At 48.6% G+C, this 26889-nt stretch overlaps 1 protein-coding gene across 1 annotated transcript; it reads right to left on the bottom strand.

The window, feature by feature from the left end:
• Positions 1–5641: 5641 nt before the first annotated feature.
• On the bottom strand, positions 5642–16129 carry LOC141091850 (microtubule-associated serine/threonine-protein kinase 4-like). Its single transcript, XM_073577605.1, has 17 exons — positions 16112–16129; positions 15909–16008; positions 15317–15384; positions 11647–11746; positions 11490–11554; positions 10327–10426; positions 9723–9790; positions 8849–8934; positions 8452–8660; positions 7937–8075; positions 7716–7848; positions 7357–7522; positions 7142–7240; positions 6788–6910; positions 6539–6648; positions 6289–6445; positions 5642–6068 (listed from the first exon to the last, which is right to left on the bottom strand). Exons 1-17 carry the CDS (start codon positions 16127–16129, stop codon positions 5971–5973), a joined length of 1839 nt encoding a protein of 612 aa, XP_073433706.1. The 3' UTR covers positions 5642–5970.
• Positions 16130–26889: the final 10760 nt, after the last annotated feature.

Genomic DNA, 26889 nt, shown 5'->3' with positions numbered 1-26889 from the left:
CACCGATCCTAAGCACTGCGAGGGTCCGCCATTACCCCGATCCTAAGCACGGTGAGGGTCCACCATTACACCGATCCTAAGCACGGTGAGGGTCTGCCATTACACCGATCCAAAGCACTGCAAGGGTCCGTCACTATGTGGCGCCCCTGAGGCTCAGTCGCCACAGAGGTACTGCACCTCCTCCTGAGGTGTGGTGCCCCACCATCCAGGTAAGTTGGAGGCTCCTGACCACGCTCCAACACCTGCTTCCCACACAACACAGTAGTTCATTAAAGCCACATTGCGGCCCCCTGCTTGGAGTGTAGCGGAGCACCTTTGGTGGCTCCCTGCTTGGAACACGAAACGTGCTGGGAGGCGGGTGGAGTTAGAATACATAAAAGAGCAGGAAGGGTTAGGATTTGAGGTCAGTCAGTGAGAGGGAGTCACTCAGAGAGGAGTGAGGAAAGAAGATCCCTGAGAGAGAGGGATGGAGGAAGGAGGTGCTGCAGCAGATCTCAGTGACCTGGGTCTGCTGGCATGGGAAAGGAAAGAAGGAGAAAGACATTGAAACGAAACCTGATCTTCCATAAGAAGGAAACACTAGTATGGAACGTAGGAGTAAAAGGGAACAGAGGACGTGGGTTAGAGGAAGAACCCTGCCTAGAAGTTCTAAGCACAAGGCCAGGGCCCGGTCCCCGAGGTTGTATGGATAGTAATGGTCCTACAGCAGAGTAGGAGTAGGAGTAGGAGTGGAGTAGTGAGCTGTAAATGCACTACTCCCATCTAAGACTTGGGGGCACAACAGCAACCTTGATAGTGAGCCGGGACTCAGGAGTAAGGAGTTCCCGAAGCAGGCTACAGCTGTCTGCCGTACAAATACCACAAAAACGGCTATCAATACTTGAGCTCATCCACTAAAGCTATAAGCAAAACAAAGAAAAAATGGAATCAAGAGCAATGAATAAAATATAAGATTTTTTATTTATACTCAGTAGAAACATACAATATGTAGATAAAAATATCAAAAAAATATATAAATAAGGGAATCAGCGACATCCAATTACCACATATCAAAAAGGGTCAAGGCACTAATGTTAATCCATACGTACAGGCGGATAACAATAACAGAATCGGCTCTCTAGATTATCTTTTTAAATGTATTGGTAAATAACATCTCCTATAAAGTGCATAGTGCATATGCTTTCTCTTAATTATCTTTTAAATATAATGATAAACAGCGTCTCCCATTAAAGTGCATAGCGCAGATAGGGTTATAGGGTTATAATAACCACCAGTGAGCGAGACTGTTGACTGGTATAAGCATAAATAAAGGAGAGAAATAGCCAATTTCATGAACGAATGCCTCATATTCAATTTGGGAAGTACCAACCTCTATAATATGTGGACAGCGGGACCCCTACGTGCGTTTCCCTTCTTGCTTCATTGGGGGGGGGCACATTAGTGCCTTGACCCTTTTTCATATGTGCTAATTGGATGTCACTGATTCCCTTATTTATATATTTTTTTGATATTTTTATGTACATATTGTATGTTTCTACTGAGTATAAATAAAAAATCTTATATTTTATTCATTGCTCTTGATTCCATTTTTTCTTTGGTTTACTGTCTGCCGTACAAGTAGAGTTCCTGGGAACATCTGTCAGGAGGCACTCCAGTGTAACTCAGTACTGGCACTATAAGAGGAGACGTTCAGAAAGGTACATGTTGGCGGAGCGTTGGAAGGGAGCATTCCATCTGGAGTGGAGGTTGATTGAGTCCCTGACCCGGAGGACACAGCACGTAGGCGGGCACCTGTGTGTACTACAGACTGTGAGTAAAGCTTTGGAACTACAAGCCTGGTGTCCTCCATTGATTCTTGCGCCAACACACCTGGTACCGCTACATATGGGTACCAGCTTCTACACCGCTTGTGCCTCTCCTCTACCCCGACATCTACACTGCCCTGGGATTACAGCTCCACCTGTGGGGAGCTTCACCATCTTGGCTGCAACACCCCACCAGCACCAGAGGATCTGCACGCAGCGTCGGCTCAACATTTCACTTGACGAACACCACAGGTGGCGTCATAAACTATTCCATTAATTACATTCTACCATTCAAACTTCCCCTATTAATTGGGCGCCCAGGGCCACGGACCGGGTCACCGCTGCTGTGACACCGGCCCGGTACCGAGTACCCCCCACAGCCCTGGGAGGGCAACCCAATTACACCGATCCTAAGCACTGCAAGGGGCCGCCATTATGTGGCTCCCCTGAGGCTTCAGTCGCCACAGAGGTACTGCACCTTCTCCTAAGGTGTAGTGCCCCACCATCCAGGTAAGGTGGGAACTCCTTCCACATTCCAACACCTGCACCCCACACACAGGATAGTTCAGCAGGGACCCATCCAAGCTTTATGCTGGAAAGGTCATAGGGTGCCTTTTGTGGTCCCTGGCTTCGTAACACGAGAGGTGCTGGAGAGGCGAGTGGAGTTAGATATAAAAGAGAGGGAAGGTGTAGGATTTCAAGTCAGTCTGACAGAAGCTCAGTCTGGGGTGAGTCCCAGAGAAGGAGGTCAGTCAGACGAGGGTCTGAGAGAGAGCAGGCTGATAGCAGGTCAGCCTGAGAGGAGCTCAAGGCGGAGGAAGGCAGTCAGTCAGGAGAGGCTGAGGACTGGTCTTAGTGGAACGAGCTCCCTAAGGAAGGAAGAGAAGGAGAAAGAGACGTAGACCGGAGACTACAGATTCCATAAGAGAGATAGAACAGATCGGAATGAAGGAGAATAGAAGGACGGTGGGATGCAGGTTGAGAAAGAGAGGGAACCCTTCCAGTCCAGAGAGCGCAAAGGCCGGGGCCCGGTCCCCGAGGTTGATTGGATCTTTATGTCCGGCAACAGACACCGGAGAAGTAGTGAGCGGCTAGCGCCTTGCTCCCATCATAGACTTGGGACACAACAGCAACTGAATAGAGAGCCGGGACGCAGTGAGGAGTCCCCGAAGCAGGTTACAGCTGTCTGTCATACAAGTAAAGACTAGGAACAACTAGAGAGAGGCATTCCAGGGTAACTAAGTACTGGAGTGCTTCGCACCTAAAGGCGCATTGGAGGAGTCGTTCAGTAAGGTACATGTTGGCGGAGTGTGGAAGGGAGAACCCTATCCTGTCTGGAGGTTGGCTGGAGCCCTGACCTGGAGAACACAGTACGGAGGCAGGCAGTTGAGTGAACTGCAAACAGTGAGTAAAGCTTTGGAACCGCATACTCTGGTGTCCTCCAGTTATTCCCGCACCACTACACCTGGGTACCAGCCTCCATACCATTCTGCGCCTCTCCTCATCCATTGCACCTACACTGCCCTGGGACTACAGCTCCACCTGTGGGGAGCTATACCATCTTTGCTGCACTACATCAGTCCCAGCGGATCTGCATGCAGCGTTGGCGTAACATCTTACTGGCCAAACACCACGGGTGGCGTCACAAACTATTCTAATAAACTTTAACACCATTAACATCACCGCCATTGATATTGGGTGCCCAGGGCCACGGACCGGGTCACCGCTGCTGTGACACATTCCCGCCTGACACCGGCCCGGTACCGAGTACCCCGCTGCCCTGGGTGTGCGAGGGTGACCCAATTACACCAATCATAAGCACTGTGAGGGTCCGCCATTACACCGATCCTAACCACGGTGAGGGTCCGCCATTACACTGATCCTAAGAACGGTGAGGGTCCGCCATTACACCGATCCTAAGCACTGCGAGGGTCCGCCATTCCCCCGATCCTAAGTACGGTGAGGGTCCGCCATTACCCCGATCCTAAGCACGGTGAGGGTCCGCCATTACCCCGATCCTAAGCACGGTGAGGGTCCACTATTACACCGATCCTAAGCACTGTGAGGGTCTGCCATTACCCCGATCCTAAGCACTGTGAGGGTCCACCATTACACCGATCCTAAGCACCCGCACCTTATCATATGTGACATACGGCAGTGACTTAATACTGTGAGGGTCCACCATTACACCGATCCTAAGCACTCGCACCTTATCATATGTGACATACGACGGTGACTAAATACTGTGAGGGTCCACCTTTACACCGATCCTAAGCACTCGCACCTTATTACATGTGACATACGGCAGTGACTAAAAACTGTGAGGAGGTAGAATAAAATGTAAGGCTTATTTTTTCACCATGGTTTGAGGCGCTGTCTTCTTTTTTATTGACATGGAACTTTCCCAGGTTGGAGTCCCTGGTTTTTGACGTGCGCTTCTGAAATTTTGTCTATAAGATTTTGACATTTGTGAGGTGCGGTTCAACCTTTTTACTCTATATATTAAATACTGTGAGGGTCCGCCATTACACCGATCCTAAGCACTCGCACCTTATCATAGGTGACATACGGCAGAGTTTTTGTCATCATCCAAGATGTTCTGGGCAACCCAACGGACTAATTCCTAAATAAAATCTGACCGAGTGTATGTGGCCTTGTATTCAATCCATCAAGGCTGGCATAGCTCCTGTAGTTGCAGTTTCTGGTTGCGGTTAACCATCCACTCTGGTCCTCTTCAAAAGGCAGAGGTGATTGGGTTGGACATGGTGCCGTCTGAAACCTATTGTGTAGGCCTCACCTATGGTCTGCAGGGTTTTTATATATGCCTCCCTGGTTGTGGAGCCCTTGGACGGTGTCTATGAACATCAGTCCCTTGCAGCTCCCCTGGATCCACCTGGCTCAGTAATATCCCACTGCTGCCATCAAATGTGAAGACATGTGGGTTAGTGGGTGCTCTTGTCCACTGGTCCGAGATCGCATGGGCTCATCCCATTGAACGCCCACTCTCCTTTTCCGGTGGTCAGAGTACTACTCAGACAACACAGGGTGAAGGTAAACAGTGTTGCAATACCTTACTGATTCAACAACAGACAATAACATATAGAACAGTCCCAGCAAATACCCAAGGTGGTGCAAATTATAGAGTCTCACTTTTCCGCTGGCTCGCCGGGATTAGAGCAGCTGTGACTTCGGGATTAGAGCAGCTGTGACTTTAAGTCCATCTAGTTCAACCTATATCCTAACCTAACCTGCCCTAACATGTTGATCAAGAGGAAGTAAAAAAAACCCATGTGGCAAACAGTAAGCTCCCCATTGGGGAAAAAAAATCCCTTCCCGACTCCATATTCAGCAATCAGACTAGTTCCCTGGATCATCGCCCTATCAAGGAATCTAGTATATATATCCTGTAACATTATACTTTTCAAGAAAGGCTTCCAGGCCCCTCATATTTTAGTAATTTGTGCTCTAATACGATGTTCCAGTGGCCGTGGCTGCATGTCTCATGGCTGTTAGGCAGTCATAACACATGGAGGGAGGGATTGTCTATCAAACAACTATCAGAGTACGCTCGCTCATCACTAATAGCAAATAATAACCTGCAGCAAAATGCAACTCAAGAGTCAACATTCTGACTCGTACGAACAATAGTCTATGTCTCTTGACCGACTGAAGAAAGACAAGTCTGGCATAACTAAGATTAAATGCTGTGTCGTCACAGCATAAGTACAGTATATACATACAATATATATAAATATGGATACATATTGTCTGCGTATATTTGCTTTTTATAACAGAAGTGTTAATATATTATTTTTATCAATTGACAAAATGCAGAGTAAAGTTTAATGAATATTTTCTTTATTAATAATAGGATAAAATGATAATGGAGGGAGAAAACCAGGAACTGAATCAATAGACGAAATCATAGTCTGATAGACAGCCGGGGTCAGATACCAGGTGATCAGTATGGATACCGCGGAGCCTGGTTAGAGGCCATAGATGTCCAGTATGGATACCGCGGAGCCTGGTGACAGAGGCTATGCATGTCCAGGTAGAGATGTGACAAAAGGACACAGCTAGATGATGAAGGTCCTTCTATACTTCTCCAGCAGTGATGGTGTAACTGCTGGACTTCAGGGCGCTGGATGTGGAGGTTTCCCGTCTTTTAGATGTCTGTAGGGGAGCGGCAACAACATGTAAGCACGCTGGCAGCCCTGGATAATCCACGCCGGCAGGATGATAAGATCCGGCGGAAGATGGAACCTATGAGAATAGAAGTAAATGCAATGTAAGTGATGGGACTCCATACAACATGATACTTCTGTGGGGTCACAGTGGCCAGACAGCTGAGGAATCTCATCACACAGAGGTCAGGGATCATCACCAACCATCATACATGTGATAATCCCATCACTGACAGATGACACATGAATTCTTCTCACTGACCGACATCACACAACATGGACATGATTCTCAATCTCACCTCTTCTTCTTTTCCCCTTTTTTACATTTTCTTGGCTTTCTTGCTCTGCATTCGGATTTATTGCAGAATTTGTTATCTCAATATTTGATGCTTGGGTACACTCTGGATGGGACTTTGAATTCTCATTGTTCATCGTGATGGTAGCGATGGTGCAAAGCTAAATAAGGGAAAAAATAAGATATGAAAAACTTTTTTTTACTTTGAGATGTCTTTTTTTTACATATTCTGGATTTATTGGTCATATATTCACTTTAGAAAGCCTTCCAGAGGATGACGTAAAATTTTGGAAGTCAAGGTCCTTGTCCTCACTTGTGTCCTCTTCATTCTCTGAGACCATAGGCATGTCTCTAGTAGCGTGATCTACAAGACATAGGTAATGAAATGTTACGAGAGGTTTTGGATATAGCACAGTCACAATTCATCCCCGAACCGGATGTCACATATTAAGGAAGATGAGACAAACAACAACTTAGTCTAGATGATGTCTCCTTCTACTTACTGATAAAGAGTCTGGTGTCCACATCTGACAAAAGATGAGGAATATACATTGGCTTCTGATTTAGAAGATTGTCAAAATCTAATTTTTTCACGAATGGATGATCCTTAATCTCAAATGCTCCACCTGGAAAAAAAAAAAATTGATGAGGACATTGTCAGAAACTGCTGAATATCTGAACAGTTTATCCTAATCTGAACTAATGACGTAACTGAGCCAACATGAAGGAAATAGAAAGAAAGTCACAGTATGGAGAACTAGAAATAGGCGAGCAGAAAGAGAAGTGCTGACCCTCATGGACATGAACGATTTGTCCTCAGTGTAATAAGTAAATATTAATACTATTATATCTGTTACCTGTCCCAAGTCTTTGCTCAGGATTTTTTTGGAGCAGCTCAGTGATGAGGTTCTTAGCCGTACGGGGTGGATGGCGTTTGTGATTCCAAGGTATTTTTGCTGTTATATAGAAAGTTACAGAAAATAAAACGTTTGTATTGGACTGTAAGATGCAGCAAAGGAAATAACTAAACCAATGTAACCAGTCAAAGCAAAGATCGGATCATTCTACTTACCCATGACAATCAATCTCTTAAGCTCAGTTATGAAATCCACATCAAATGGTAAAGATCCCACCAGAAATTCATGGAGGATGATACCCATTGACCACCAGTCAACAGGTCTTCCGTAGTCTTTCTTCATGATGACCTCTGGGGCCATGTAATGCAGGGTACCACAATTCTAGAAACCAACAGAATATCCAGATGAGAGGTGATGAAACCATTATTAAGACAAGTTCTCACCATTAAATACACAGTGACAGAATATCAAATAGAAGTGGAGAAGTTCTCCATAAATGAAGAACGTAGAGAAGAGATAATAGTGATGAAGAGATTTGTAAAGAACAAGCTAAGTTCCAGTAAGTGATGCTAACCTCACGGTCCTTGAACTCTCTGGAGATGTCCTTCGCTGATTGCTTATAGGTGTTGGTTTTTGGTATCATGATACCAATTTTTGAAAGCCCAAAATCAGTGACTTTAATGTGCCCAGCAGTTGTAATCAGGAGGCTGTGAAAGAGAAGAAGGTTTTAGGCTCACAGATCGTGTGATCATAAATAATAACTCCCCTCTTTATTACACTATAGGGGGCACTTACTTCTGCGGTTTCAGGTTTCGGTGCACCACACCATAGCTGTGCAGGTATTCCACTGCAAGAACTGTTTCTGCAAAGTACAAGCGGGCCAAGGGGATAGATAAATGGCCCCTGGTTCTTAGAAGGGACGCACAGTCTCCACCTATAGAAGAAAGGAAATATGAGCGGTGAGGGGTTTATAGAGCAGATCACCAAGATGTATCATGAGAAGTGAGCTGAGACATCGGAGCAGGAGAGAATATATACAGATATAATGCATATATAGTGCACAGAATATTGGTATGAGGTCACGGTGAAATGTCGTCCATATACAGTGATGCCACAACTGGTCTACAGCTGGAGATACAGACGAGCTCAGTGCGGACATACAGGGACATCACACATCAATGACTTTCCTTAATATCTACAGTAAATGCTGGGTGGGGATGCAACCATCCTCGTGGACAAGTCCTAACAATATGAGTCATAATAAGATGTCCGCAGACATAGGCTGAATATAATATATGTACATGTCCTACCTCCGACATACTCCATGACCATGCACAGGTGAGATCTAGTAGGGAAGGAGCAGAGGATGGAGGCCACAAAGGGACAATCAGCGAAGGTCATGATGTCCCTCTCCAGAAAGGCCGCGTCCACATCTTCTTCAGTTTCCAGGTTCTTCTTCGCCATTTTCTTCATAGTGAAGATCTGCTGTGAGTGTTTGTGCTGCACTAAGTAGGCAGCCCTGGAGAGAAGAAGAATCCATGGTTAATAATGAGCCCTATAAAAATCCGGCTATAGAAGTCCTTGGACAAGACAGTGATGTGGACTCAGATCATGTCCCTATGATAACACTGTATGGCAGAGCACAGAGGCGGAAGCCTTGTCATAGGGAACCCTGAGAAATGTGGATAATGCCAACAAAAATCTCACCCAAAACATCCGCCGCTGATCAGTTTGGATGTCTCGAAGTCGCTCATATGCGGCTTTCTCGCCGGGATCAATGATTCCATCAAGTTCTATAATAGAAGAAGCAGAAATGAGGTTAAGATCTAGAAGCTGCTGGAGAAAAGCTCCAGATGCAGAAACGTCTCATACTACATCATGTCTCAGCTGATTTGCACTGATCCGATGTAGGTGTAGCAGTGGTGGGGCTGATGGATTGCTTCCTGACACTCCAAGGGTTAAATGTATTTGTTGTTCATGTGTGTGATAAATGGATGATACCCACTGGGGCTACAGCTAGCTGAGACAGGGTTAACTGTAGTGGCCGATCCAGATTGGGAGGGAGAACTGAGAGCTATTGGCAAGTCCATGAAGTGACAGTCAGTTAGTGTGTGAACCGCAGTGAACGAAGTAGCAGGCCTAGGACGAGAGGCTGCTAAGGATAGCGTGGGACTAATACTCTGGGCAGTGAATTGCTGAAAATACCTTTCCATGTGATTCGTCTACGAGTGTGGGTGGGATTTTACATAGGGAGCTACCAATCTCTAGTGTGGGTGGGGTTAGACACAGGACGCAGCTAATTACTGGTGTGGGCGGGGTTATACACACTGGTGTGAGTGGGATTATACAGGGCTCAGCGTTCAGAGTACTGCCAGATTTGCAGCAGAGAATATAGTGTAAGGTAATGGACACATGGCTGGACTCAGGGTCTCTGCCTCTACATCATGCTGCTCTCAGATGTGGAGTAAATACCTGCTGACAGATTCCCTATAATATAACTGCTATTATCTTGCCCAGAATAGAGACGGCCCCTGGTTACATGGGGATAAGTGACGCACAGACCTCCCTCTATGATACTTACAGTGGCAGGCTTGTGGATCTCCGGGATATCACAGATCACACTCTCAGGATCCGGCAGCTCAGGGGTTTCTACAATAGAGATAAAATGTATCAGACACCATTAATCCCACAGACATAATCCAGCGACATCAGGGAGGAATGACGAGACGTCTGTAGGTGGGATTAATCCTGGTTATATGGGGGCTCTGAGTATGGGGACGGGCAGCGAAGCCTTAGACAAATGTGCTGTCAGTGATGGAGGACCCCGATCACTACATGAGGAGCCCCCCACCCTCGCTGCACATGTGAGTGATGGGAAGAGAGCTGGAGCAGAGTCAGAACATGCAAATTAGCCTGGAAGTGCAGTGGGGCATGTCCCTGCACTCAGACTCTTCTGCCACGCCCCTAGGGCACTTCTATCCTGCTTTGCATATGACTTCTAACTCCCATTTCTCTTGACTTGCACATTTGAGGCCATAAATCGTCCGCTCCAGTCCTCCCACTGTTCCACATGTGACATGGCCGCCCGGTTCCCATCACACAGAGGGGAAAGAGTAAATGTGACATTCTCCCTGTCCAGAAGAATATCCGGATATTTCCAGTAGACGGTCGTGTGATCGGCTCACCTGTGGTCAGATCGCTGTTCAGCCCCGACTGACTCGTATTAGTGTCCGGGGATTCCGGGGGGACATTTTCCCCATCTTTGTCGTCGCCTTCTTGTGTCTCCTGATAGATAGAAGATATAAAATAAGATGTGGAAACTTCTACTGATCCCCGAATCCATAAATCAGAAGGACTGACCCTACACCTAGAGACGCCTGAGTGTCACCAGACAACCAGGCGCCATCATGGGAACAACGACTTTTTGTGATCACTACAATCAGTGTTTTATCAGCAGGTGATTATCAGTACAGGACTATCTGTCTTGTGCCCTATAGTCCTGCTGCTCTGAGTAACCGTGCCCCCACCAATGACTGGCAGCTATCTGCCTATAAACTGTACATAGGAAGCTGCCAATCACTGGTGTGGGTAGGGTCAGACACAGGAAGCAGCCAATCACTGGTGTGGGTGGGGTTATACACACTGGTGTGGGCAGGATTATACAGGGCTCAGCATTCAGAACACTGCTAGACCTGCAGCAGAGAATATAGTGTAAGGTAATGGACACATTGCTGGAATCAGGGTCTCTGCCTCTACATCATGCTGCTCTCAGATGTGGAGTAAATACCTGCTGACAGATTCCCTATAATATAACTGCTATTATCTCCCCCAGAATAGAGATGGCCCCTGGTTACATGGGCATAATCCTGAACGGGTCATTCAACCCCAGGATCAGTGATGCACAGATATCTCCCTCTATGATACTTACAGTGGCAGGCTCGTGGATCTCCGGGATCTCACAGATCACACTCTCAGGATCCGGCAGCTCAGTGGTTTCTGCAATAGACATAAAATGTATCAGACACCATTAATCCCACAGACATAATACAGCGACATCAGGGAGGAATGACGAGACGTCTGTATGTGGGATTAATTCTGGTTATATGGGGGCTCTGAGTATGGGGACAGGCCGCGCAGCCATAGAGAAATTTGCTGTCAGTGATGGAGGACCCCGATCACTACATGAGGAGCCCCCCACCCTCGCTGCACATGTAAGTGATGGGAAGAGAGCTGGAGCAGAGCAGGAAAATGCAAATTAGCCTGGAAGTGCACTGGGGCGTGTCCCTGCACTCGTACTCCTGCCACGACCCCCAGGACAGTTTCATCCTGCTTTGCATATGACTTCTACCTCCCATTTCTCCCGATCGCTCCAGTCCTCCCACTGCTCCACGTGTGAGCTGGCCGCCCGGTTCCCTTCACACAGAGGGGAAAGAGTAAATGTGACGTTCTCCCTATCATGTATAATATCCGGATATTTCCGGTAGACGGTCGTGTGATCGGCTCACCTGTGGTCAGTTTGCTGCTCGGCCCCGGCTGACTCGTATTAGTGTCCGGGGATTCCGGGGGGACATTTTCCCCATCTTTTTTGTCGCCTTCTGGTGTCTCCTGATAGATAGAAGATATAGAATAAGATATGGTACCGTCCACTGATCCCTGAATCCATAAATCAGAAGGACTGACCTTGCACCTACAGATGCCCGAGTGTCACCGGACAATCAGGTGCCATCATGGGAACAACGGCTGCTTGTGATCACTACAATCAGTGTTTTATCAGTAGGAGATTATCAGTACAGGGTTATCTCTCTCTTGCCCTGTAGTTCTGTTTCTCTGAGTAACCCCACCGCCACCAATGATTGGCAGCTTTCTGCCTATAAACGGTGTACATAAGAAGCTGTTAATCACTGGTGTGGGCGGGGTTATATATAGGATACTGCCAATCACTGGTGTGGGCAGGGTTATACACAGAAAGCTGCCAATCACTGGTGTGGGGAGGGCAACACACAGGAGGCAGCCAATCATTGGTGTGGGCGGGATTATACACAGGAAGCACCCAATCACTGGTGTGGGCGGGATTATACACAGGACGCAGCCAATCAGTGGTGTGGGCGGGGTTATACACACTGGTGTGGGTGGGGTTATACAGGACTCAGCGTTCAGAGCACTGCCAGATTTGCAGCAGAGAATATAGTGTAAGGTAATGGACACATGGCTGGACTCAGGGTCTCTGCCTCTACATCGTGCTGCTCTCAGAGGTGGAGTAAATACCTGCTGACAGATTCCCTATAATATAGCAGCTATTATCTCGCCCAGAATAGAGACGTCCCCTGGTTACATGGGGATAATCCTGGACGGGTCATTCACCCCCAGGATCAGTGACGTACAGACATCTCCCTCTATTATACTTACAGTGGCAGGCTCGTGGATCTTCGGGATCTCACAGATCACACTCTCAGGATCCGGCAGCTCAGGGGTTTCTACAATAGAGATAAAATGTTCAGACGCCATTAATCTCACAGACATAATCCAGCGCCATCAGGGAGGAATGACGAGACGTCTGTAGGTGGGATTAATCCTGGATATATGGGGGCTCTGAGTATGGGGACGGGCCGCGCAGCCATAGAGAAATGTGCTGTCTGTGATGGACGACAGCGATCACTACATGAGGAGCCCCCCACTCTCGCTGCACATGTGAGTGATGGGAAGAGAGCTGGAGCAGAGCCGGAAAATGCAAATTAGCCTGGAAGTGCACTGGGGCGTGTCCCTGCACTCGGACTCCTCTATCACACGCCCCCAGGGCACTCCTGAGCGGCACATTGGAGGCCATAAACCATCCGCTCCAGTCCCCCCACTGCTCCACATGTAACATGGCCACCCGGTTCCCATCACACAGAGGGGAAAGAGTAAATGTGACGTTCTCCCTGTCCTGTATAATATCCGGATATTTCCGGTAGACGGTCGTGTGATCGGCTCACCTGTGGTCAGATTGCTGCTCGGCCCCGGCTGACTCGTATTTGGGTCCGGGGATTCCGGGGGGACATTTTCCCCATCTTTGTCGCCGCCTTCTGGTGTCTCCTGATAGATAGAACATATAGAATAAGATGTGGAACCTTCCACTGATCCTTGAATCCATAAATCAGAAGGACTGACCCTGCACCTACAGACGCCCGAGTGTCACCGGACAATCAGGCGCCATCATGGGAACAAAGTCTGCTTGTGATCACTACAATCATTGTGTTATCAGCAGGAGATTATCAGTACAGGACTTTCTCTCTCATGCCCTATAGTCCTGCTTCTCTGAGTAACCCCGCCCCCTCCAATTATTGGCAGGTTTCTGCATATAAACAGTGTACATAGGAAGCTGCCAGTCTCTGCTGTGGTCAGGATTATATGTAGGATACTGCCAATCACTGGTGTGGGTGGGGTTATTCACAGAAAGCTGCCAATCATTGGCGTGGGCAAGGTTATACACAAGAAGCAGCCAATCAGTGGTGTGGGCGGGACTATAAAGGGCTCAGCGTTCAGAGCACTGCCAGATCTGCAGCAGACAATATAGTGTAAGGTAATGGACACATGGCTGGAATCAGGGTCACTGCCTCTACATCGTGCTGCTCTCTGATGTGGAGTAAATACCTGCTGACAGATTCCCTTTAAAATAACTGCTATTATCTTGCCCAGAATAGAGACGTCCCCTGGTTACATGGGGATAATCCTGGACGGGTCATTCACCCTCATGATCAGTGACGCACAGACATCTCCCTCTATGATACTTACAGTGGCAGGCTCGTGGATCTTCGGGATCTCACAGATCACACTCTCAGGATCCGGCAGCTCAGGGGTTTCTACAATAGAGATAAAATGTTCAGACGCCATTAATCTCACAGACATAATCCAGCGCCATCAGGGAGGAATGACGAGACGTCTGTAAGTGGGATTAATCCTGGTAATATGGGGGCTCTGAGTATGGGGACGGACCGTGCAGCCATAGAGAAATGTGCTGTCTGTGATGGAGGACAGCGATCACTACATGAGGAGCCCCCCACCCTCGCTGCACATGTGAGTGATGGGAAGAGAGCTGGAGCAGAGCAGAAAAATGCAAATTAGCCTGGAAGTGCACTGGGGCGTGTCCCTGCACTCGGACTCCTCTATCACACTCCCCCAGGGCACTTCCATCTTACTTTACATATGACTTCTAACTCCCATTTCTCCTGAGCGGCACATTGGAGGCCATAAACCGTCCGCTCCAGTCCTCCCACTGCTCCACATGTAACATGGCCGCCCGGTTCCCATCACACAGAGGGGAAAGAGTAAATGTGACGTTCTGCCTATCCTGTATAATATCCGGATATTTCCGGTAGACGGTCGTGTGATCGGCTCACCTGTGGTCAGATCGCTGCTCGGCCCCGGCTGACTCGTATTAGTGTCCGGGGATTCCGGGGGGACATTTTCCCTATCTTTGTCGTCGCCTTCTGGTGTCTCCTGATAGATAGAACATATAGAATAAGATGTGGAACCTTCCACTGATCCCTGAATCCATAAATCAGAAGGACTGACCCTGCACCTACAGACGCCCGAGTGTCACCGGACAATCAGGCGCCATCATGGGAACAAAGTCTGCTTGTGATCACTACAATCAGTGTTTTATTAGCCTGAGATTATCAGTACAGGACTTTCTCTCTCGTGCCCTGTAGTCCTGCTTCTCTGAGTAACCCCGCCCCCTCCAATGATTGGCAGGTTTCTGCATATAAACAGTGTACATAGGAAGCTGCCAGTGTCTGTTGAGGTCGGGGTTATATGTAGGATACTGCCAATCACTGTTGTGGGCGGGGTTATTCACAGAAAGCTGCCAATTATTGGCGTGGGCAGGGTTATACACAAGAAGCAGCCAATCAGTGGTGTGGGCGGGACTATACAGAGCTCAGCGTTCAGAGTACTGCCAGATCTGCAGCAGACAATATAGTGTAAGGAAATGGACACATGGCTGGAATCAGGATCTCTGCCTTTACATCGTGCTGCTCTCAGATGTAGAGTAAATACCTGCTGACAGATTCCCTTTAAAATAACTGATATTATCTTGCCCAGAATAGAGACATCCCCTGGTTACATGGGGATAATCCTGGACGGGTCATTCACCCCCAGGATCAGTGAGGCACAGACATCTCCCTCTATTATACTTACAGTGGCAGGCTCGTGGATCTTCGGGATCTCACAGTTCACATTCTCAGGATCCGGCAGCTCAGGGTTTTCTACAATAGAGATAAAATGTTCAGACGCCATTAATCCCACAGACATAATCCAGCGCCATCAGGGAGGAATGACGAGACGTCTGTAGGTGGGATTAATCCTGGTTATATGGGGGCTCTGAGTAGGGGGACGGGCCGCGAAATGTGCTGTCAGTGATGGAGGACCCCGATCACTACATGAGGAGCCCCCCACCCTCGCTGCACATGTGAGTGATGGGAAGAGAGCTGGAGCAGAGCCGTAAAATGCAACTTAGCCTGGAAGTGCACTGGGGCGTGTCCCTGCACTCGGACTCCTCTGTGACACGCCCCCAGTGCACTTCCACACTGCTTTTCATGACTTCTAACTCCCATTTCTCCTGAGCGGCACATTGGAGGCCCTAAGCCGTCCGCTCCAGTCCTCCCACTGCTCCACATGTAACATGGCCGCCCGGTTCCCATCACACAGAGGGGAAAGAGTAAATGTGACGTTCTGCATATCCTGTATAATATCCGGATATTTCCGGTAGATGGTCGTGTGATCGGCTCACCTGTGGTCAGATCGCTGCTCGGCCCCGGCTGACTCGTATTAGTGTCCGGGGATTCCGGGGGGACATTTTCCCCATCTTTGTCGCCGCCTTCTGGTGTCTCCTGATAGATAGAACATATAGAATAAGATGTGGAACTTTCCACTGATCCCTGAATCCATAAATCAGAAGGACTGACCCTGCACCTACAGACTCCCGAGTGTCACCGGACAATCAGGCGCCATCATGGGAACAAAGTCTGCTTGTGATCACTACAATCATTGTGTTATCAGCAGGAGATTATCAGTACAGGACTTTCTCTCTCGTGCCCTGTAGTCCTGCTGCTCTGAGTAACCCCGTCCCCACCAATTATTGGCAGCTTTCTGCCTATAAACAGTGTACATAGGAAGCTGCCAATCACTGGTGTGGGCGGGGTTATATATAGGTTACTGCCAATCACTGGTGTGGGCGGGGTTATACACAAGACGCAGCCAATCACTGGTGTGGGCGGGATTATACAGGGCTCAGTGTTCAGAGCACTGCCAGATTTGCAGCAAAGAATATATTGTAAGGTAATGGACACATCGCTTGAATCAGGGTCTCTGCCTCTACATCGTGCTGCTCTCTGATGTGGAGTAAATACCTGCTGACAGATTCCCTATAATATAACTGCTATTGTCTCCCCCAGAATAGAGACGGCCCTTGGTTACATGGGGATAATCCTGGATGGGTCATTCACCCCCAGGATCAGTGACGTACAGACATCTCCCTCTATTATACTTACAGTGGCAGGCTCGTGGATCTCCGGGATCTCACAGATCACACTCTCAGGATCCGGCAGCTCAGGGGTTTCTACAACAGAGATAAAATGTATCAGACGCCATTAATCCACAGACATAATCCAGCGCCATCAGGGAGGAATGACGAGACGTCTGTAGGTGGGATTCATCCTGGTTATATGGGGGGCTCTGAGTAAGGGGACGGGCCGCGCAGCCATAGAGAAATGTGCTGTCTGTGATGGAGGACCCCGATCACTACATGAGGAGCCCCCCACCCTCGCTGCACATGTGAGTGATGGGAAGGGAGATGAAGCAGAGCTGGAAAATGCAAATTAGCCTGGAAGTGCACTGGGGCGTGTCCCTGCACTCGGACTCCTCTGTCCCACGCCCCTAGGGCACTTTCATCCTACTTTGCATATGAATTCTACCTCCCATTTCTCCTGACCAACACATTGGAGGCCATAAACCGCCCATTCCAGTCCTCCCACTGCTCCACACGTGACATGGCCTCCCAGTTCCCATCACACAGAGGGGAAAGAGTAAATGTTTCGTTCTCCTTATCCTGTAGAATATCCAGATATTTCCGGTAGACGGTCGTGTGATTGGCTCACCTGTGGTCAGATCGCTGCTCGGCCCCGGCTGAATCATATTAGTGTCCGGGGATTCCGGGGGGACATTTTCCCCGTCTTTGTCATCGCCTTGTGGTGTCTCCTGATAGATAGAAGATATAGAATAAGATGTGGAACCTTCCACTGATTCCTGAATCCATAAATCAGAAGGACTGACCCTGCACCTACAGACGCCCGAGTGTCACTGGACAACCAGGCGTCATCATGGGAACGTTCTCATCCCCAGTGGAGTAAGAGACGGGTTCAGTATTGATCCTTACCGGGTGTTCCGGGGAGCGGGCCGGACCTTCCAGCACATACAGGACTTTTTCGGCCGGTTCTTTAACAAAAGCCAAATCTCCGTCTTGAGATCTTTCTTCGGCCTATAAAGAAGGAAAGAAACAAAAGGGAAATCGTGAGATGAGAGCGGTGAGATTGGAGGTGGCCATAGTGTAATGACTGCGGAGCGGTAAGTATGGAGACGGCCATAGTGTAATGACTGCGGAGCGGTAAGTATGGAGGCGGCCATAGTGTAATGACCGTGGAGCGGTGGGAATGGAGGCGGCCATAGTGTAATGACTGCGCAGCGGTGAGAATGGAGGCGGCCATAGTGTAATGACTGCACAGCGGTGAGAATGGAGGCGGCCATAGTGTAATAGACCACGGGCCGGTGAGAATAGAGCCGTCCATAGTGTGATGACTGCGGAGCGGTGAGAATGGAGGCGGCCATAGTGTAATGACCATGGAGCGGTGAGAATGGAGGCGGCCATAGTGTAATGACCATGGAGTGGTGAGAATGGAGGCGGCCATAGTGTAATGACCATGGACCGGTGAGAATGGAGGCGGCCTTTGTGTAATGACCTTGGAGCGGTGAGAATGGAGGCGGCCATAGTGTAATGACTGCGGAGCGGTGAGAATGGAGGCGGCCATAGTGTAATAACTGCAGAGCAGTGAGAATGGAGGCGGCCATAGTGTAATAACAGGAGCGGTGAGAATGGAGGTGGCCATAGTGTAATGACTGCAGAGCGGTGAGAATGGAGGCGGCCATAGTGTAATGACTGCGGAGCGGTGAGAATGGAGGTGGCCATAGTGTAATGACCGCAGAGCGGTGAGAATGGAGGCGGCCATAGTGTAATGACTGTGCAGCGGTGAGAATGGAGGCGGCCATTGTGTAATGACCATGGAGCGGTGAGAATGGAGGCGGCCATTGTGTAATGACTGCGGAGCGGTGAGAATGGAGGCGGCCATAGTGTAATGACTGCGCAGCGTTGAGAATGGAGGCGGCCATAGTGTAATGACTGCGGAGTGGTGAGAATGGAGGAGGCCATAGTGTAATGACTGCGCAGCGTTGAGAATGGAGGTGGCCATAGTGTAATGACCGCAGAGCGGTGAGAATGGAGGCGGCCATAGTGTAATGACTGTGCAGCGATGAGAATGGAGGCGGCCATAGTGTAATGACCATGGAGCGGTGAGAATGGAGGCGGCCATTGTGTAATGACCTTAGAGCGGTGAGAATGGAGGCGGCCATAGTGTAATGACTGCGCAGCGTTGAGAATGGAGGCGGCCATAGTGTAATGACTGCGGAGTGGTGAGAATGGAGGAGGCCATAGTGTAATGACTGCGCAGCGTTGAGAATGGAGGCGGCCATAGTGTAATGACTGCGCAGCGTTGAGAATGGAGGCGGCCATAGTGTAATGACTGCGGAGTGGTGAGAATGGAGGCGGCCATAGTATAATGACTGCGGAGTGGTGAGAAAGGAGGCGGCCATAGTGTAATGACTGCGGAGCGATGAGAATGAAGGCGGCCATTGTGTAATGACTGCAGAGCGGTGAGAATGGAGGCAGCCATAGTGTAATGACTGCGGAGTGGTGAGAATGGAGGCGGCCATAGTATAATGACTGCGGAGTGGTGAGAAAGGAGGCGGCCATTGTGTAATGACTGCAGAGCGATGAGAATGGAGGCGGCCATTGTGTAATGACTGCGGAGCGGTGAGAATGGAGGCGGCCATAGTATAATGACTGCGGAGTGGTGAGAATGGAGGCGGCCATAGTATAATGACTGCGGAGTGGTGAGAAAGGAGGCGGCCATTGTGTAATGACTGCAGAGCGATGAGAATGGAGGTGGCCATTGTGTAATGACTGCGGAGCGGTGAGAATGGAGGCGGCCATAGTGTAATGATCGTGGGTCTGGGCCTCGTCCTGTGTAATATTGGGGGACACCAGAAGCTTCTGTCCACCATTATGACCCATCATTGTGGAGAAGGTATGTGCAGAGCGTCCACCACTTACCTGCTGTAGTAATGTCCTGATGTTTCGGGTTAAATCCGTCAGATACTCTGAGGTAAGACGGTCTTGTTGGTATTTGGTCAGGCAGTCCTGCACTAGCTCCACCACCAGCCGGTGAGTGAAGCCGAGGATGCCATCGGGTGGTAGAAGCTTAATGTCAGAGCAATGGGTGTAAAGAATCTCCGATAATGCTTCTACCTGAAGCTTGTCTAGAAGAAATTCAGCCATAGCGAAAAATTGCAAATGCACTCAGTCACTAGGGAGCCAAAATGGCAGCCGGAACCCTGTGTGCACAGCATAAGTAACTGCGAGCGGTGATGTCACAATGGAGGACCATCTGTGATGTCATAATGGCCTACCATCTGTGATGTCATAATGGAGGACCATCTGTGATGTCAGAATGGAGGACCATCTGTGATGTCATAATGGCCGACCATCTGTGATGTCATCATGGAATGTGGTGATGGAATCCTCAGGATCGTCTGCAATACTTACAGGGGAACCCGGGGATTACAGACGCCTCCATGTTTTCATGGCTGTTCTCTTCTCGGTCCATTAAAAACACAACTAGGATCAGGGCATGTTCACACCTTGCGCTTTTGCAGCATTTTTACTTGTGTTTTATTTTCCATTCATTTGAATGAGTGAAAAACGCTGCAAAATCCCTGAAAGAGATGAGATAAAGCAGAAACAAAAAATGCAACAAAAACCAACATGTGACTGAGGCTCCAGAAGTCTCCTGTTCTACACTCCCTGACAGAAGTTATGTCTCTTATCCATGTTATGTAAATAAAAGCTTATAACCTGACGTTAAATTCATCCATTGGTTGTATAAATTATTCTTTTGAAAGCTGAAACCCTCCAAAATGTGGTTTAGGTTAAGAAAATAAATTGGCATCAATGCAGAAATATTGATCATTTAATGGACACAGAATGGTCAGATTTTGTCAAGACAAAAGTTTTGTCGGCCACAGAAAGTAATGTGATATTCAAACAAATAATTAACTTAAAATACAAATATATGTTGCAAAACATTGGTGAATGAAGTTGTGGTGCTATTAGAGTCATATTTAATATTTTGTGGGACTTCCATGAGCATGAATGACTGCATCCAAGGGGTTCAACCAGCGTCGGACTGGCCCACCGGAGAACCGGAGGATTCTCCGGTGGGCCCTGGCATCTGGTGGGCCCTGGCACCTGCTGGCATACAGGGCCAGCAGTTGCCTAGGGCCTCCGCTGCTCCAGGGGCCCCCAGCCAGTGGTGTGTCACTAATAGCGGCACACCATGCAGCTGCTAATGGGGGCCCTGGGCCAGCAGCCCCGGTCCCCGCTGCTAAAAGGAAATGAATATTCATTGCTTCCCACGCCCACATGGATGTGGAAAGCAGTGAATATCATTTCATGGTCTCCACTCCCCCAGGGGCCCAGCCTCCCAGCCTGGGCAGCCGCTATGCAGCAGTAAAGTGAGGGCCGGCGCCACCCTCAATTGTAATGGGAGAGAGAGTGTCAGATGATGTTCTCTCTCCCATCAGTCCCCTCTGTTGACTCACAGCCGGTGCGCGATGACGTCACTACATCGCGCACCCGCTGTGTGTCTGGCAGAGGGGGCAGCTCCCAACACTGAAGCCGGCTGCCGGAATCAGCGTGGGAGCGCGGAGGAGAGGTGAGTATTGTGTTTTGTTTTTTTTATATCTCTATCTATCTCTCTATATCTATCTATCTATCTCTATATCTATCTGTCTCTATATCTATCTATCTGTCTATATGTATCTATCTATCTATCTCTATATCTGTCTATCTCTATAGCTGTCTATGGCTGGAGTCACACTAACCAGCTCAAAATACGCTCCGTAGTTTACATGCGTAATACGGATGACAGACCCCTAAATAGTGCTCCGTAAGTCATCCGTAAGCAAGGTGCGGTCGCGTATTTTGCGCATGTCTGCATCCGTATGTAATCCGTATGGTATCCGTATGCCAGTGGTCCCCAACCTTTTTTGCACCAGGGACCGGTTTCAAGCAAGACCATTCTTCCATGGCCCGGCAGGGCGGGGATGGAGGTGTGGCAGGGGCGGGGCTTTGGTCATAAGGGGGCGGGGCTATGGACACGGTTGTAGTGTAGCAGTGCATACTTATAATTAAATAACATTTATAATGTGACTCAACTCACCATAGGTTTTGAATAAGTGCTCCATCACCCGAGTGCTCCCTTCTCCCCATCATTGCCTTCACCCCATCACCCCCTTCTCCCCATCATTCCCTTCTCCCCATCATTGCCTTCACCCCATCACTGCTGTCTCCCCATCATTGCCTTCACCCCATCACTGCCATCTCTCCATCATTGCCTTCACCCCATCACTCCCCTCTCCCCATCATTGCCTTCACCCCATCACTCCCCTCTCCCCATCATTGCCTTCACCCCATCACTCCCCTCTCCCCATCATTGCCTTCACCCCATCACTCCCCTCTCCCCATCATTGCCTTCACCCCATCACTCCCCTCTCCCCATCATTGCCTTCACCCCATCACTGCCATCTCCCCATCATTGCCTTCACCCCATCACTGCCGTCTCTCCATCACTCCCCATCTCCTCCAGGGCCAGGCTACACAAACACAGACCAACACACACACACACAGACATACATACACACACACATTATACACACACACACACATTATACATACACACACACACCACCTCTCTCCTCTCACCTGGCCGCCGCCCACGCTTCCTCGCTCTGACACAGCAGCGGCCGCGCTCCTCTCTGTGTCAGTCAGAGACAGGAAGCGCGGGCGGCGGGCAGGAAGCTGGACGCAGTGGACGGGTCCTTGCATCTCCGCTCCTGCTATTCCCTCTTGCAGGCAGCGGAGCTGCTTGATCGCTCCCTGGCCGCCCCAGCCCCAGCCCCAGCTACGCCACTGACCGCCCCTGGCTCCCCTTGTGTCCGCGGACCGGCAAGGGCACTGCAGCGGCCCGGTGCTGGGCCGCGGACCGGCGGTTGGGGACCCCTGCCGTATGCAATCCGTATGGCGAGATTTTCTCGCAGCCTTGCAAAATGGACATTTAACGGTTTTGAGGCCTGCTAACAATTTAAATCATTAGCCTGCACCCTATTTCTACACTCAGGAACAGGTGGCTGCCTCCATTCTGTCCATTTGTCACCTTGCATTCACGAGGTGTGTTGGTGTTCTTTGTGCAACATGGCAGAGGGTCTGAGATTCAATACAACCGAGCAGGTTCTCTTTACCTGGCTTTTGTCACGGCGCTTTGGGCAACCATATCCTGTGATAGTGGATCCGAGGAGGAGGAGACGCATGTGGGTACATCCACTTTTGAGGCAACGACTCACAAGAGGTCATTTTCACCGCCTCTATTCTTCTCTGCGGGAGCATCCTGAGAAATGTTACCAGTACTGTCGCATGAGCATTTCCACATTTGATCGCCTCTTGGAGACAGTGCGCCCTGGGATCACCTTTCAGGACACAAGGATGCGCAAAGCCATATCTGCAGAGCAGCGACTTCTACTCACAATACGGTATGTACTACACAACCACATTCTCTATGTTCATAATGTGTGTGCTAAAGTATGTTTTTTTGCCTTCTTGGACAAAGTTTTATGCCCTCATCTTACTCCAAATATGTTTCACCTGACACAGCAGAATGTTACATCTAATATGTCCTGCATATCACTTAGTCATTGTGCCACCAAATATGTGTGTGTTGTTCTCTCTCAATTCCTCCCAAGTTTGGTCGGCATGTAACTGATGTTTTTGGACTTTATGCATTCTAAAATTATCCATTTCTGTTGTTCTACAGCTTCCTGTCCACTGGCCTGTCTTATGCCGCCCTCCACCATGAGTTTCTCATTGGAAAGTCAACCATTTCAGGCATAGTGAGGTCTACATGTACAGAAATCTGGACAAGACTCCATCTAGTGGTCATGCCCGAGCCCAGGATGGAAGACTGGTTGAGGATATCAAGGGACTTTGAGGAGGACTGCAAGTTTCCAAATTGTATTGGGGCCCTGGATGGCAAACATATCCGGGTGCGTAAGCCGCCGAACTCTGGCTCCCAATTCTTCAATTATAAACATTACTTTTCTGTTGTATTGTTGCCTCTGGCCGACCCTCAATACAAGTTTATAATTGGAGACATTGGGGCCTATGGAAGGACGGGAGACTCTAGAGTCTTCAATACTTCCATAATGGCTCGGCGGCTACGCACCAACCAGTTGGCTCTACCACCACCACGCCAGCTACCAGGCTCCCCCGAACAATCAGTCCCTTATGTCCTTGTGGCAGATGAGGCCTTTCAGTTATCGCGCAATGTCATGAGGACATATCCTCGGCGCAACCTTGACCACAGGCACTGAATTTGTAACTTGCGCCTATCGCGTGCTAGGCGACTGGTGGAGTGTTCCTTTGGGATTCTTTGTGCCAAATGGCGAGTACTCCAGTCTGCCATTCAGTTGAGTGAACAAAATGTAAATGAAGTTGTGAAAGCCTGTGTTGTTCTGCCTAACTTCACCAGGATACATGATTGTTCCTCCTCTGATGTTGTTGTGCGTAGGCCGGACAATGCGCGCAGGGTGAGACCACCTATGAACCCTCAACGTAGACCGCTCTCTGGCCTCAAAGTGCGTGATATTTTCACTAATTACTTTATCTCACCTGAGGGGGCAACTTCTTGGCAAGAGCATGCTGTGTCTATGTTATAATTTGTTTCTTTAAGTGTGTCTAAATATATATTACTCCACCCCTTATGATTCTATGACTGTTTCATTGCATTGGTTGGTGTATGTTAGTATGTTGACAGGGTTTTTGAAAAATCACACAGAGACGTTAACTAGAGTAGACAAATTTTTAGTTTTGCCTTTTTTTTTTTGTTTGCTTAAAGGCAAACATAATATTGCCATAAGAAAAATTTTGCAATGGGCAAAATGACCCTTTGTGCCTTCTTTAACTTTTTTGAAAAGTAACATTACATAACAAAACACCAACAAAGATTAGGCAATAACAACATTGCTGCATGACAATAGTTAACTAGAAAGGAAAAAAATAGGTGAGCTCCATCACCAAAATAAAGGCTACAAGATAACACTCACATTTCCTCATAATGTTTTGCAATCATAGAAAGCTTCCACCATGACAGGCAAGGCTACCTCACAGCTTTCACACAGATATTACCTGTCTGTAGAACAGAGAATATTTAAGCATGCTATACTGGAAAGGATGAAAATACAAAACTCACTTGTTAAGACATAGAGAGAGCGTGATATTCTGAATGCTGGTCGCCTTGAATTGTTTTACTAGAGATTGCTACCAAAAAAGGTGACTACTTAACTAAGGCCAGCACGCCTTTCCTAGGCCTTAGCAAGTGAGTAGTGTATTTTCATCCTTTCATTTTACATTATAGCGCGTTGAAATATTCTCTTTTGTACACACATGTAATATCTGTCTGAAAGGCGTGAGGAAGCCTTGCCTGTCATGATGGATTGTTTCATATGTTTGGAAAACATTGTTTAAAAATTAGAATGTTAAATTATGTACAAAATGTTGGTGATGGAGAACACCTGTTTTTTCCTTTCTATTTGGAGCACCAGTTAAAACGCACTGGACATCTCCCGCCATCAGAATCATAAATCCTCATAGGTTGGGGAAGGGGAACGTGGAAGAACAGCCTGTGGGTGCTGCTGGACACTGTGGCCAACATCGCCCTGTGTGGGGCCATACTGTTGCCCATGATGCTGGAATTGTCCAGCCTCCTGGGACTGTTGGGGATACTGGCCAGAGTAATGATGATGGTGAGGGGCTTCTTGTTGGCTGTGGTAGGCACGTGGCTCATACCCACCAAGATAGCCAGATCGTCCCCAACCAGGTTGGGACCAGCCTCCAACACTGGGTGGGTACAAGTGGCCATATTGGTGGGGTTGGCTTGAGGCTGACATTTGGGGCTGCGGAATAGAAGGTTGGGTAGTGGGAGGAAGGGGTTGAGGTGTAGGCCCACGTATTAGAGGATGTTCGGACCCTGCTTGAGCAAGCATCTGTGTGGATGGTCTCATGCGCATTAGATTTTGGGGGGAGAGCTGCCACCTCTACAGAAATTCAAAAACCTCATATGGGGTATTGGGGGGGGGTGCTTGCATCAAGCAGGATCTGAATATGTCCCCTAATACGGAGCCTGACCTCACGGGTAAGGGCACGGAGATAAAGGGTGAGGCTACGTGCATAGGCCTCCTCACCATCATCTGTAGTTACTCTAGATAAATAATTGAGCACCCCTGTGTCCACATTGGTCCTGCTCTCTTGAACAGTGACCTGGCGCCTTCTTATTCGCCGTGATGTAAGAGGAGCCTGTGGGGAGGGCCTGATCAGGGCAGTTGGGCTGCTGCTCAAGTTGCCCGGCTCTTCCAGGATGGGTGAGGTTGCAGCTGCAGACCGTCCTGGTGGTGTGTTGTGTAGGGCAGCCATTGTGTGTTCTGGTGATGCCTCCTCTTCAGCCATCCTTCTTGTAGGGGGAGAAGATGGGCCAGCCACCTCATCCCCTACAGGATCAATAATGGGCTCTGCCTCTGAGGCCGTTCCTCGATCCGTAAGGTTGGATTGAGTTCTGTTATGAAATAGAACAGAGGCAAAAATACATCAATATTTTTGTCCCTGTAAAGTATTTGTGTAATGTATTTGTGTAATGTGGTGTGAGGTATGTACTTACGGTCTCAGATCCAGAATTGGGGAGAGGAAGTTCAGCCGGTCATAGTATATGTACTTCCTTTTTACATATCCAGCATCCCCACTCCTGGACCGCTGCTGGCGTTCCCGGCGGTACTGGTCCCGGATGCTTCGCCACCGTTTCATCACATCTTCCACTGCAATGTGACAGGAAAGATTGTAAAATTCACATATTTGAGAGGTCACATTTTCTAACAGTAGTCTAGGCATGGGGCCTTATGGGGTGTGCGTTCTACCCATGGTGGCACATGTAATTGTGCCGATACACAGGGTCTCTTTAGCTACACTTAAACTAATTTGTTTGGCTAGGAGGATGAGGAGCTTGTGGCCTAACCCCAAATTATGGCTGTGTGAAGCCACGTATCGCATCCAAATGTAACGGCCTCATGAGGCTAAAATTACATGCCCAGTAAGGGGGGGGTGCTGATTGTAGATTCATTTTATAGCGCGCGCTAAGGTTAATGATATTTTTATGGTTGCACTTACGAATTTTATGCTGCTCATCACGTGGTCGGTCACTAAAGTCATGGTACATCTGGCGACAGATGCGCCTCCATGACGCCTCCTTTCTTGTCCGGTTAGCATAATTTGCATCGCGTGGGTC

Source organism: Dendrobates tinctorius, unplaced genomic scaffold (genome assembly GCF_039654945.1).
Source record: "Dendrobates tinctorius isolate UK_male_01 unplaced genomic scaffold, ASM3965494v1 ptg000056l, whole genome shotgun sequence".
NCBI lineage: Eukaryota > Metazoa > Chordata > Amphibia > Anura > Dendrobatidae > Dendrobates > Dendrobates tinctorius.
Note: the sequence above shows the minus strand (reverse complement) of the source record. Positions and strands in the feature narration are given on the sequence as shown.